Source organism: Mustelus asterias, chromosome 11 (genome assembly GCF_964213995.1).
Source record: "Mustelus asterias chromosome 11, sMusAst1.hap1.1, whole genome shotgun sequence".
Lineage (NCBI taxonomy): Eukaryota > Metazoa > Chordata > Chondrichthyes > Carcharhiniformes > Triakidae > Mustelus > Mustelus asterias.
Genome location: NC_135811.1, coordinates 8,796,001 through 8,809,671, shown reverse-complemented (window position 1 = coordinate 8,809,671; position 13,671 = coordinate 8,796,001). Strand labels below are relative to the sequence as shown.

The 13,671-nt window shown below is 46.6% G+C and overlaps 1 protein-coding gene across 1 annotated transcript in view; it reads left to right on the top strand.

The window, feature by feature from the left end:
* LOC144500344 (uncharacterized) overlaps window positions 1-13,671 on the top strand; it is a 198,724-nt gene that overhangs the window by 101,035 nt on the left and 84,018 nt on the right. Inside the window, exons 6-8 of the mRNA XM_078223092.1 lie at window positions 4,359-4,484; window positions 9,371-9,416; window positions 11,530-11,620. Coding sequence (XP_078079218.1) covers window positions 4,359-4,484; window positions 9,371-9,416; window positions 11,530-11,620 — 263 coding nt within the window. The remainder of the gene's footprint in view (window positions 1-4,358; window positions 4,485-9,370; window positions 9,417-11,529; window positions 11,621-13,671) is intronic.

The window sequence follows — 13,671 nt, the reverse complement described above, 5'->3', positions numbered from 1 at the left end:
ACTGGAACAATTGAGACTTCGCTGGAGTCAGACCAACCGTGAAACCTAAATGAAGGACGAGATCAAAGTTCTGTTGAAGACAGAGAAAGGAAAGACAAATGAGATCAGAAAATGTAAATTCAACACTGAGACACAAGGGACTGGAAGAGGAAATAACACCGGATATCTCAGGCTGAGAAACATTGAGTTCATAGAATCCTACAGTGCAGAAGGAGGCCATTCGGCCCATCGAGTCTGCACCGACCACAAACCCACCCAGGCTCTATCCCCATAACCCCATGCATTTACTATAGGTAATCTCCTTGACATGAGGGGCAATTTATCATGGCCAATCCACCTAACCGGCACATCTTTGGACTGTGGGAGGAAACCCACGCAGACACGGGGAGAACTGTGCAAACTCCACACAGACAGTCACCCAAGGCCAGAATTGAACCCGGGTCCCTGGCGCTGTGAGGCAGCAGTGCTAACCACTGTGCCACCGTGCCGACCCACGGAAAACGAAATAGCTGAACTTTAAAATCAAGAGTGAGGAATGTCACGGTTAATTGCACGGAAGTTCTCACAAAGGAGTGTGAAGAGTCTCATAGAACATAGAACATAGAACATAGAACATTACAGCGCAGAACAGGCCCTTCGGCCCACGATGTTGCACCGACCAGTTAAAAAAAAACTGTGACCCTCCAACCTAAACCAATTTCTTTTCGTCCATGAACCTATCTACGGATCTCTTAAACGCCCCCAAACTAGGCGCATTTACTACTGATGCTGGCAGGGCATTCCAATCCCTCACCACCCTCTGGGTAAAGAACCTACCCCTGACATCGGTTCTATAACTACCCCCCCTCAATTTAAAGCCATGCCCCCTCGTGCTGGATTTCTCCATCAGAGGAAAAAGGCTATCACTATCCACCCTATCTAAACCTCTAATCATCTTATATGTTTCAATAAGATCCCCTCTTAGCCGCCGCCTTTCCAGCGAAAACAATCCCAAATCCCTCAGCCTCTCCTCATAGGATCTCCCCTCCATACCAGGCAACATCCTGGTAAACCTCCTCTGCACCCTCTCCAAAGCCTCCACATCCTTCCTGTAATGTGGGGACCAGAACTGCACACAGTACTCCAAGTGCGGCCGCACCAGAGTTGTGTACAGTTGCAACATAACGCTACGACTCCTAAATTCAATCCCCCTACCAATAAACGCCAAGACACCATATGCCTTCTTAACAACCTTATCTACTTGATTCCCAACTTTCAGGGATCTATGCACACATACACCTAGATCCCTCTGCTCCTCCACACTATTCAAAGTCCTCCCGTTAGCCCTATACTCAACACATCTGTTATTCCTACCAAAGTGAATTACCTCACACTTCTCCGCATTAAACTCCATCCGCCACCTCTCGGCCCAACTTTGCAACCTGTCTAAGTCTTCCTGCAAACTACGACACCCTTCCTCACTGTCTACCACACCACCGACTTTGGTGTCATCAGCAAATTTGCTAATCCACCCAACTATACCCTCATCCAGATCATTAATAAATATTACAAACAGCAGTGGCCCCAAAACAGATCCCTGAGGTACACCACTTGTAACCGCACTCCATGATGAATATTTACTATCAACCACCACCCTCTGTTTCCTATCCGCTAGCCAATTCCTGATCCAATTTCCTAGATCACCCCCAATCCCATACATCTGCATTTTCTGCAGAAGCCTACCATGGTGAACCTTATCAAACGCCTTACTAAAATCCATATATACCACGTCCACTGCCTTGCCCCCATCCACCTCCTTGGTCACTTTCTCAAAAAACTCAATAAGGTTAGTAAGGCACGACCTACCTGCCACAAAACCATGCTGACTATCACCTATCAATTCATTACTCTCCAAATAACTATAAATCCTATCCCTTATAATTTTTTCCAACATCTTGCCGACAACAGAAGTGAGACTCACCGGTCTATAATTCCCGGGGAAGTCTCTGTTCCCCTTCTTAAACAATGGGACAACATTCGCTAACCTCCAATCTTCTGGTACTATACCAGAGGCCAACGACGACCTGAAGATCAGAAAGAACGAACACTCATCAGGCTCTGCTAAGGAAAAACTGCTTGTTTTTATTCATTCATGTGACATGGGCATCGCTGGCTGGCCAGCATTTATTGCTGGCCTTGAACTGTTGCCCTTGAACTGAGTAGCTTGTTAGGCCATTGCATGTAGGCCAGACCAGGTAAGGATGGCAGATTTCCTTCCCTACGGACATTAGTGAATCAGATGGGTTTTTCTGACAATCGACAATGGTTTCATGATCATCAGTAGATTCCGTGTAAATTGGCTGTCACATTCCCTCTGGAAGTAGACTTCTCGAGAAGATGATTTTGAAGATGTATTGAACTTTAACAAGGTTGCACCTGGGGGATTGTGTTCAATTTTCACCGTGATATTTCGGGCACGGCGTAGAATTATCGGAGAGGAAGTAAGAGCGCTAAATTCAGAATGATGGCCTGAATTACAGAGAATTATTGTACTCTGGAAGGTTAAGGGGCAATTTAATACAGGTGTCTTTTCAAAGAGTAGACAAGGAAAGTAGACTGTTTCTACTGGCAGTAGAGGATACAGCTTTAAAGTTTAAGTTTATTTATTAGCGTCAGAAGTAGGCTTACATTAACACTGCAATTAAGTTACTGTGAAAATCCCCGAGTCGCCACACACTGGTGTCTGTTCGGGTAACACTGAGGGAGAATTTAGCATGGCCATTGCACGTCTTTTGGACTGTGGGAGGAAACTGGAACACCCGGAGGAAACCCACGTAAACACGGGGAGAACGTGCAGACTCCGCACAGTGACCCAAGCCGGGAATCGAACCCGGGTCCCTGGTGCGGTGAGGCAGCAGTGCTGCCCACTGTGCCACCGTGCCGCCCCCATATTTGGCAAAAAGGCTGAGGATGGGATAGGAGGGGAGATGAGGAGAAATTATTTTTCCACAGCGAGTTGTTATGACCTGGGATATGCTGCCTGAAAGGGTGGTGGAAGCAGATTCAATAGAAACTTTCCAAAGGGAATCGGGACGATTACAATAGAAACCTGGATAATTACCTGAAGGGAAGGAAAATTGCAAGAATTTTAGGGAGTGGGTGGGGGATTGGGACTATTGCTTAGCTCTTTCAAAGGGCCAGTACAGGCACAGTGGGCCAAGTAGCCAGTTTCTGTGCTGCTTCAATCAAATGGCATGATTTATAATTTGGAGAGGAGAATTAGGGGAGCTTGATGGGGGAAATTTACGATGATGAAGACTGATTATAAATATGAAACGTTTTGGAGTGTGTTGCGCCTGTGCCTGTGCGTGTGCATTTGATTTGATTTATTATTGTCACATGTATTAATATACAGTGAAAAGTATTGTTTCTTGCGCACTGTACAGACAAAGCATACTGTTCATAGCGAAGGAAAGGAGAGAGTGCAGAATGTAGTGTTACAGTCATAGCTAGGTGTAGAGAAAGATCAACTTAATGCGAGGTCGGTCTATTCAAAACCAAAAGAGAAAATGCTGGAAAATCTCAGCAGGTCTGGCAGCATCTGTAAGGAGAGAAAAGAACTGAAGTTTCGAGTCCAGATGACCCTTTGTCAAAGCTTTGTCAAACAGAAAATGGGTATCATGGGCAAATGGTCATCTGGTCTCGAAACATCAGCTCCTTCCTCTCCTTACAGATACTGCCAGACCTGCTGAGATTTTCCAGCATTTTCTCTTTTGGTTTCAGATTCAAGCGTCCGCAGTAATTTGCTTTTATCCAGGTCCATCCAAAAATCTGATGGTAGCAGGGAAGAAGCTGTTTTTGGGTTGGTTGATATGTGTTCTCAGACTTTTGTATCTTTTTAGCGACGGAAGAAGGTGGAAGAGAGAATGCCCGGGGTGCGTGGGGTCCTTAATTATGCTGGCTGTTTTTCCAACGCCGGCATCTCCACATCATATTTTTCCAAGGCAGTGGGAAGTATAGACAGAGTCAATGGATGGGAGGCTGGTTTGCGTGACGGATTGGGCTACATTCACGACCCTTTGTAGTTTCTTGCAGTCTTGGACAGAGCAGGAGCCCATACCAAGCTGTGATACAACCAAAAAGACCCTATGTAACTCAGTGTGAAGATTGTAATGGGGAGAGATTAAGGAAACTAGCCTCATGGCTCCTCATGTCTTCAATCTGTCGTGTCCATGAAATAAGAGGCTGTGTGTTCAGCCTTGAAGTTTCTGTCTCTTTTTCTCCCTCATGTGTACGTCGTGTTAATACCCGGAAGAAACTTCAGAAGGGCTGAGATGGTGCAATTCTGGTTAAGTTTCTATCGTTCGATTCTTTTCCAGGAGCCTGAATGGGACGTAAGCAGCGCTTTTGTTGCCAATGCTGCCAGTCACATTAGACCCAAGAGCAAAACCAAGCACGACAAGAAGTCAAAGGAAAACAAAGAGAATGAGGCTAAAAGCCATGAGGTGAGTGTGTGCAGGGCGGCACGGTGGCACAGTGGTTAGCACTGCTGCCTCACAGTGCCAGGGACCCGGGTTCGATTCCCGGCTTTGGGTCACTGTCTGTGTGGAGTTTGCACGTTCTCCCCGTGTCTGCGTGGGTTTCCTCCGGGTGCTCCAGTTTCCTCCCACAGTCCAAAAGACGTGCTGGTTAGGTGGATTGGCCATGCTAAATTCATTCCATTGTTGATGTAAGCTACTTGTGACTAATAAATAAAGTTTAAACTTTACTGTCTGTCCATGTGTGTGTGTGTCTGTCCATGTGTGTGTGTGTCTGTCCATGTGTGTGTGTGTCTGTTCATGTGTGTGTGTGTGTCTGTCCATGTGTGTGTATGTCTGTCTGCACGCATGTCTAACTTTGTCTGTGTGTGTGCCTAATCTTGTCTGTGTGTTTGTCTGTGTGTGTCTGTGAGATAGTTGGATGTGAGTTGTACTGTCATAACCACAGCAGATGTTATTGACTGAGCAAGCCAAATCTGAGGGAAACTTGACTTATCCGTTTTGTATTCAGAAAGTGAGGAGAAACCATCTAATTCCAGAAACAAAAAATTCCAGTATCACTCTTGGGATTAGAAAAATTAGCTTTGTCAAGGGCAGATTGTGCCTTACGAGCCTGGTGGAGTTCTTCGAAAATATGACTAAACACATTGACAAAGGGAAGGCGGTAGATGTGGTTTATATGGATTTTAGCAAGGCGTTCGATAAGGTCCCCCATGCAAGGCTTCTAGAAAAAGTGAGAGGGCATGGGATCCAAGGGGCTGCTGCCCGGTGGATCCAGAACTGGCTTGCCCAAAGGAGGCAGAGAGTGGGTATAGATGGGTCTTTTTCTAAATGGAGGTCGGTCACCAGTGGTGTGTCCCAGGGATCTGTTCTGGGACCCTTGCTGTTTGTCATTTTCATAAATGACCTGGATGAGGAAGCGGAGGGATGGGTTGGGAAGTTTGCCGACGACACAAAGGTTGGTGGGGTTGTGGATAGTCTTGAGGGATGTCAGAAGTTACAGAGGGACATAGATAAGGATGCAAGACTGGGCGGAGAAGTGGCAGATGGGCTTCAACCCAGATAAATGCGTCGTGGTCCATTTTGGTAGGACAAATGGGATGAAGGAGTACAATATAAAGGGAAAGACTCTTAGTACAGTAGAGGATCAGAAGGACCTTGGGGTCCGGGTCCATAGGATTCTGAAATCGGCCCCACAGGTGGAGGAGGTGGTTAAGAAGGCGTATGGTGTGCTGGCCTTTATCAATCGAGGGATTGAGTTTAGGAGTCCGGGGATAATGATGCAGCTATATAAGACCCTCGTCAGACCCCACTTGGAGTACTGTGCTCAGTTCTGGTTGCCTCACTATAGGAAGGATGTGGAAAAGATTGAAAGGGTGCAGAGGAGATTTACAAGGATGTTGCCTGGATTGAGTGGCATGCCTTATGAGGATAGGCTGAGGGAGCTTGGTCTTTTCTCCTTGGAGAGACGAAGGATGAGAGGAGACCTAATAGAGGTATATAAGATGTTGAGAGGCATAGATTGGGTGGACTCTCAGAGGCTTTTTCCCAGGGTGGAAATGTCTGCTACGAGAGGACACAGGTTTAAGGTGCTGGGGGGTAGGTACAGGGGAGATGTTAGGGGTAAGTTTTTCACACAGAGGGTGGTGGGCGAGTGGAATCGGCTGCCCTCAGGGGTGGTGGAGGCGAACTCAATAGGGTCTTTTAAGAGACTCCTGGATGAGTACATGGAGCTTAATAGGATGGAGGGTTATAGGTAGGTCTAGAAGGTAGGGATGTGTTCGGCACAACTCGTGGGCCGAAGGGCCTGTTTGTGCTGTAGTTTTTCTATGTTTCTATGTTCTAAAGGAAAGCTTAAGCACACAAGATTACAGTTACACAGTTAAAACATTCTTGCACAAACTCCCCATAAAATTCCACTTGGTCAGAATACACAAGTGAACACCTTCTTAGCAACATTCCCTTATAGGTTTTTAAAACTCTAAAAATCCAGTAATATTACCCAAGGCAAGATTGCTGTCAGTTTAATAAAGACATGTCACACACCTTCTCAAAACTTTCACTCTGCTGTGGAAATCCAAGAAAATTCTGATACAAAACTGCTTTCTGAAGCAAAGGGGTGAGTTTTCCCATTCTGCTCACCGTGGGAATCATAGTGGATCGTGGAAAAGTCCGTTGACCTCGGGCAGGATTTTCCAGTTTCAGTGCGAGCGGGGCTGGAAGATCCCTCTCAAAGACTTTTCTGGTTTCTGATGATTGATTCAGATTTCGCACCTTCTCTCATCACTGGCCTTGGATTGCCAAGTTCCTCACACATGAGGACGGCCTCAACCGGGACCTTGGGTTCACGTCACACTATCTGTAACCCCCACGACTTGCCTGGGTTTGCAAAATCTCACTAACTGTCCTGGCTGGAGACAATTCACACCTCTTTAACCTGGGCTTAATCCTCTCACCACTCACCTGTAAAGACTTGATTCCCTGTAAAGACTCGCATTCCAACCATTATCTTGTAATTGAGTTTGTGTCTGTATATGCCCTGTTTGTGAACCCAACTCCTCACTCACCTGAAGAAGGAGTGACACTCCGAAAGCTCGTGCTACCAAATAAACCTGTTGGACTTCAACCTGGTGCTGTGAGACTTCTTACTGTGCTTACCCACACACACAGCCAGCACAGCTCAGGTCAACACAACATCATTCCTTAAATATCCCTGTTTTCCCTTCCATCTCTGATCTCATTGAATCTCATCGCATTCCTCTTTGAATTCAGCTTTTCCCCCCAAAATATATTTTTTTCGTCATGTTTTCCTATTGTTTTCCCTTTGTGGTCAAATAAAATTTAATATTCTTCCCTCATTTACTTACAAAACCGTTGTAATTTGTAAAAGTCACTTAAACTCCACTTTTAAATTTATCAGCTATAAGGGAAGATTTGTTGGATTGGAACTCATACCGCTAGGTTAGCAGTTGATTTGATTTGATTTATTATTGTCACATATTAACAGACAGTGAAAAGTATTATTTCTTGCACGCTACACAGACAAAGCATACTGTTCACAGAGAAGGAAAGGAGAGAGTGCAGAATGTAGTGTTACAGTCATAGCTAGGGTGTAGAGAAAGATCAACTCAATGCGAGGTAGGTCCATTCAAAAGTCTGATGGCAGCAGGGAAGAAGCTGTTCTTGAGTCGGTTGGTGCATGATCTTTTTCCCGACGGAAGAAGGTGGAAGAGAGAATGTCCGGAGTGCGTGGGGTCCTTAATTATGCTGGCTGCTTTTCTGAAGCAGCGGAAAGTGTAGACAGAGCCAATGGATGGGAGGCAGATTTGCATGATGGATTGGGCTACATTCACGACCCTTTGTAGTTCCTTGGATTCTTGGACAGAGCAGGAGCCCCATACCAAGCTCTGATACAACCAGAAAGAATGCTTTCCGTGGTGCATCTGTAAAAACTGGTGAGAGTCGAAGCTGACATGCTAAATTTCCTTCGTCTTCTGAGAAAGTAGAGGTGTTGGTGGGCTTCCTTAACTGTAGTGTCAGCATGGGGGGGGATCAGGACAGGTTGTTGGTGATCTGGACACCTAAGAACTTGAAGGGTTGTATCTTGTCATGTTTAAGTATTCAGCGTGGCCTCTCACACTTTGCTCAACTGTGATTTGCCTGTGTTTTATACAATATAATAAATGGACAGAGACCATTATTTCTGTTTTTTTAAAGACTTAGACAGTCGGATAATGTTAAAGTAAACAGCTGCCAACTTAGAGAAAATTGGGACAATGGGCTATTGCTCACTGACCTTGTGAACCATTTGGATAATTTATTTGCAGATAAAACTGGCTAGACTAGCAGCGAAACGTTATCGCCATGTACAATCTCTGTGGCCAAAGTAAGCTCATATTAACAATCAAAATGATGGTGTCTGCCATTCACGTTAACCCCCAGCTTCTTCTTCCCTGCTGCCATCAGACCTAATGGACCCACCTCGTATTAAGTTGATCTTTTTCTACACCCTAGCTATGACTGTAACACTACACTCTGCTTTCTCTCCTTTCCTTCTCTATGTACGGTATGCTTTGTCTGTATAGCGAGCAAGAAACAATACTTTTCGCTGCATAATAATAAGTGGCAATAATAAATCAAATCAAATCAAAATACCGAGTTAAATATTTCATTGTCCAAATTCTGCCAACTCCTGTCGCTGATACCTAGGGTGGCACGGTGGCATCGCGCCAGGAACCCGGGTTCAATTCCAGCCTTGAGTCACTGTCTATGTGGAGTTTGCACATTCTCCCCGTGTCTGTGTGGGTTTCCTCCGGGTGCTCCGGTTTCCTCCCACAGTCCAAAGATGTGCGGGTTAGGTGGATTGGCCATGCTAAATTCTCCCTTGAGTGTCAGGGGATTAGCAGGGTAAATGTGTGGGGTTACGGGGATAGGGCCCGGGTGGGATTGTGGTCGGTGCAGACTCGATGGGCCGAATGGCCTCCTTCTGCACTGTATGGATAGTCCGTTAGACTTTGCCTGCTTTAAAAAAAAAATCCCCGATTGCTACCAGTCCCGGGTTTTCCCTTAGCGGGAAGAGTGTTCCCATGGTCGCTGAGATAAGGGATAGAGTTTTGTCTTGGCTGTAATGCAACCCCCCACCTGAGCGGAATAGACCACGGTGCTCACTTGTGTAGCTCGTACGATGGGACGCTGATGACTGGAGGGGGCTACCTTTGTGAACGAAATGCAATTTGCCACCTTAACCCTCTGCCAGCTTTTAGCTGACCTTGTCAGAGTTAATTTTGTTTCTTTTGGGTAAAGAATGTTTTGCTTCAGTTTTTTGATTGCTGGATTTTTAATTTACTTTGCAGCTCACTGATTTGGATCCATTAATATTGAAAGGCCGGCAGCTGGCTGGTAGGTCACTGAACTGAAATGTTTACAGTGCTTTAGTAATCTTGTGTTTGCCACTTTTTTATTTTTCTCTTAACCCTTGCCTCTTTGTGGGAAATACAATTTCTTTTATGGCTTTTGACAGTACTCTCTGGTTGCTGTTTAACTCCAAACCAGACCTGTCGTAGTCTTTTTGCACCATATAACCCTTCAGATTCCGCGTCCAATCCATCGTCATGGGTGGCACAGTGGGTTAGCACTGCTGCCTCACAGCGCCAGGGACCCGGGTTCGATTCCCGGCTTGGGTCAGTGTCTGTGTGGAATCTGCACGTTCTCCTCGTGTCTGCGTGGGTTTCCTCCGGGTGCTCCGGTTTCCTCCCACAGTCCAAAAGACGTGCTGGTTAGGTGCATTGGCCGTGCTAAATTCACCCCTCAGTGTACCCGAACAGATGTGTGGAGACTGGGGGATTTTCACAGTAACTTCATTGCAGTGTTAATGTAAGCCTCCTTGTGACACTCATAAGTAAATAAACTTAAATAAAATCATCAAGCCCACTGATTTCCCCCCTTTCCCGTGCCTGGGGAAGGTTGTCTCATCTCCATGCCCCGCTTCTGCTCATCTCCTGCTGAAGCCCTCACCAATGTCTTTGTTATCTCTGGACTTGGCCATTCTAATGCTTTTCCCCATTTTCACCCCTCTCGAACCCATCCAAACTCTACTGTTCATATCCCAACTCGCACAAGACCCATTCGCCCACCACCTCTGTGTTCACTGACCTGTGTTTCAACATTTTCACCTTTCTTTTCAGAATTCTCTCTGTCTTTCTTCCCTAACAATCTCTGTCAGCTCCTCCAACACTCGGGTACCTGCGTCCCTCCAGTTCCGGCCACTCGAGCAACACTGACTGTTATCACTCCGGTTTCAGCTGCCTTGGCTCTAATCTCTGGAATTCCCTCCCTAAACCTCTCTGCCTGTCCCTCCTCCATTCAGACGCTCCTTAAATTTGACCTGCCTCCATGACCAAGCTTTAGCTTATCTCACTAAATGGCCGGTATTTTACCAACCCGCTCGGGCAAGGCTCGTAAAATCCCGCCCGAGGCCAACGGAGAGCTCCGGTCTGTGAGCCGCGCCCACCACGATTCCGGGCAGGCGTGCTGGTAAAATCCCAGCCAGTGTCTCCTAGTGTGTCCCTGTGTCAAATCTCAGGATGTTCCAAAGAAACCTTACAGCCACTGCAGTACCTGTATAGTGTAATCACTGTAGGAAATGTGTCAGGCACAAGCAGCAGTGAGATAAAGGACCAATAATTAGTGCTCTTTTGCTGTTTTGTTTGGGGGACAAATATTGGACAGGACACTGGTTTTCATGGCACAGTGGTTAGCACTGCTGCCTCACAGCGTCAGGAACCTGGAGTTCAATTCAGGCTTCATTCAAAGAGAAATCCAACAAAATCAGATTCCTCTTTCCTTATAAGCCAGCAATTAATCTTCTCCTTCAACTATTTATCCAATTCCCTTTGGAAAGTTTGCATTGAATACTGTATCCAGCACCCTATCAGACAGCGCATTCCAAAGACTAGCTTCTGATCACGGGAACGAGGTACTCCTTGCGTTGGGGCGGCACGGTGGCACAGTGGTTAGCACTGCTGCCTCACAGCGCCAGGGACCCGGGTTCAATTCCAGCCTCGGGTCGCTGTCTGTGTGGAGCTTGCACGTTCTCCCCGTGTCTGCGTGGGTTTCCTCCGGGTGCTCCGGTTTCCTCCCACAATCCGAAAGATGTGCGGGTTAGGTTGATTGGCCATGCTAAATTGCCCCCTGTGCCAGGGGGATTAGCAGGGTAAATATGCTAGTTTACAGGAATAGGGCCTGGGTGGGATTGTGGTGGGTGCAAACTCGATGGGCCAAATGGCCTCCTTCTGCACTGTAGGGATTCTATGATTAGTCTAACTCCTTGTCCTCGGGTTACAGACAGGGCTGAGTGTGCACATTGAGCCACAGCTTCTTGAAGGTTGCAATGAAGGGAAGGGATTAATGTTTGCAGGGTTCATAGAGTGTGGCCCTGCTGCCATTGAGGCAGCGGACATCAGGTTACTGTTATAAACCCTGACTTCACACGCTGCCCCATTGTGTTCCACAGAACAAGGGATTGACCTGGCTAAACAAGGCAACTATTCGAAGGCCGTTGAGCTCTTTACAGAGGCTGTACAATTTGATCCTAAGGATCACAGGTAACTACATGACTGACCTCGGGTGTGGGTGGGAGGTTAAAGGGCAAAAAAATCTCAGGAAACTTGCTCCAATTCACCAACTCCTCAGTTTCACTGAGATGGGCCAATGACCAAAAACCAACCAGCCTGCAGGAGGTGGGCTGTCATTTTTGACACGTTAATGAGGCTGGACGTAGGAGTAATGTCACTGGATTAGTCATCCAGAAGCCCCCGTTAATGCTGTGGGGACATGGGTTCAAACCCCACCATGGCAGCTGGTGGAATTTAAATGTAATCAATATTGAACATCCCCACTTCTTCCTCCCATCGTAAGGTCAGAAGTGGGGATGTGCTGGTGGGGGTATTCGCAGACATCCTCAACCTCTCTTTACAACAATCTGAGGTCCCTTATGCTTCAGGAAGACAATCATCATCCCGGTATCAAAGAAAGTCAGGCAGCGTGCCTTAATGACTATTATCCGGTGTCTCTGACATCCATCATTATGAAGTGCTTCAAAACGTTAGCCATGGCACAAATCAATTCCAGCCTCCCGGACTACCTGGATCCACTACAGTTTGCCTACCGCCGCAACAGGTCCACAGCAGACGTCATCTCCCTGACCCTGCACTCAACCCTGGAACACCTAGATAACAAGGACATCTATGTCAGACTCCTATTTATTGACTACAGCTCAGCCTTCAACACTATTATTCCCACAAAATTCATCTCCAAACTCTGTGGCCTGGGCCTCGGCACCTCCCTCTGCGACTGGATCCTGAACTTCCTAACTCACAGACTGCAGTCAATAAGGATAGGCAACACCACCTCCTCCACGATCATCCTCAACACCGGTGCCCCACAAGGCTGTGTTCTCAGCCCCCTACTATACTCCTTATACACCTATTACTGTGCGGCCAAATTCCCCTCCAACTCGATTTTCAAGTTTGCTGACGACACCACCGTAGTGGGTCGGATCTCAAACAATGATCAGACAGAGTACAGGAATGAGATAGAGGATCTGGTGAACTGGTGAGGCAACAATAATCTCTCCCTCAATGTCAACAAAACGAAGGAGATTGTCATCGACTTCAGGAAGCGTAAAGGAGAACATGCCCCTGTCTACATCAACGGGGACGAAGTAGAAAGGGTCGAGAGCTTCGCGTTATTAGGTGTCCAGATCACCAACAACCCGTCCTGGTTCCCCCCATGCCAACACTATAGTTAAGAAAGCCCACCAACACCTCTACTTTCTCAGAAGACTAAGGAAATTTGGCATGTCAGCTACAACTCTCATCAACTTTTACAGATGCACCATAGAAAGCATTCTTTCTGGTTGTATCACAGCTTGGTATGGCTCCTGCTCTGCCCAAGACTGCAAGAAACTACAAAGGGTCATGAACGAAGCCCAGTCCATCACGCAAACCAGCCTCCCATCCATTGACTCTGTCTACACTTCCCGCTGCCTCGGAAAAGCAGCCAGCATAATTAAGGACCCCACACACCCCGGATATTCTCTCTTCCGCCTTCCATCAGGAAAAAGATACAAAAGTTGAGAACACGTACCAACCGACATCAGACTTTTGAATGAATCCAGCTCGTGTTAAGTTGATCTTTCTCTAGACCGTATCTATGACTGTAACACTATATGCTGCACTTTCTCCTTTCCTTCTCTATGAACGGTATGCTTTGTCTGTATAAGCGCGCAAGAAACAATATTTTTCACTGTATGTTAATACATGTGACAATAATAAATCAAATCAAATCATTCACAACTCCTCAGAAATTGAAACTGTCCAAATGCAGGAAGACCTGGACAATATCCAGCTCAGGCTGATGAGTGGCAAGTAACATTCACGCCACACACAAGTGCCAGGCAATGACTATCTGCATTTGATATTCACTGGCATTACCATCACTGAATCCCCCCACTATCAACATCCTGGGGGGTTATCATGAACCAGGGATTGAACTGGACTAGCCATATAAATACTGTGGCTACAAGAGCAGGTCACAGGTTGTGAATTCTGTGGTGAATAACTCACCACCTGACTCCCCAAAGCCTGTCCACCAT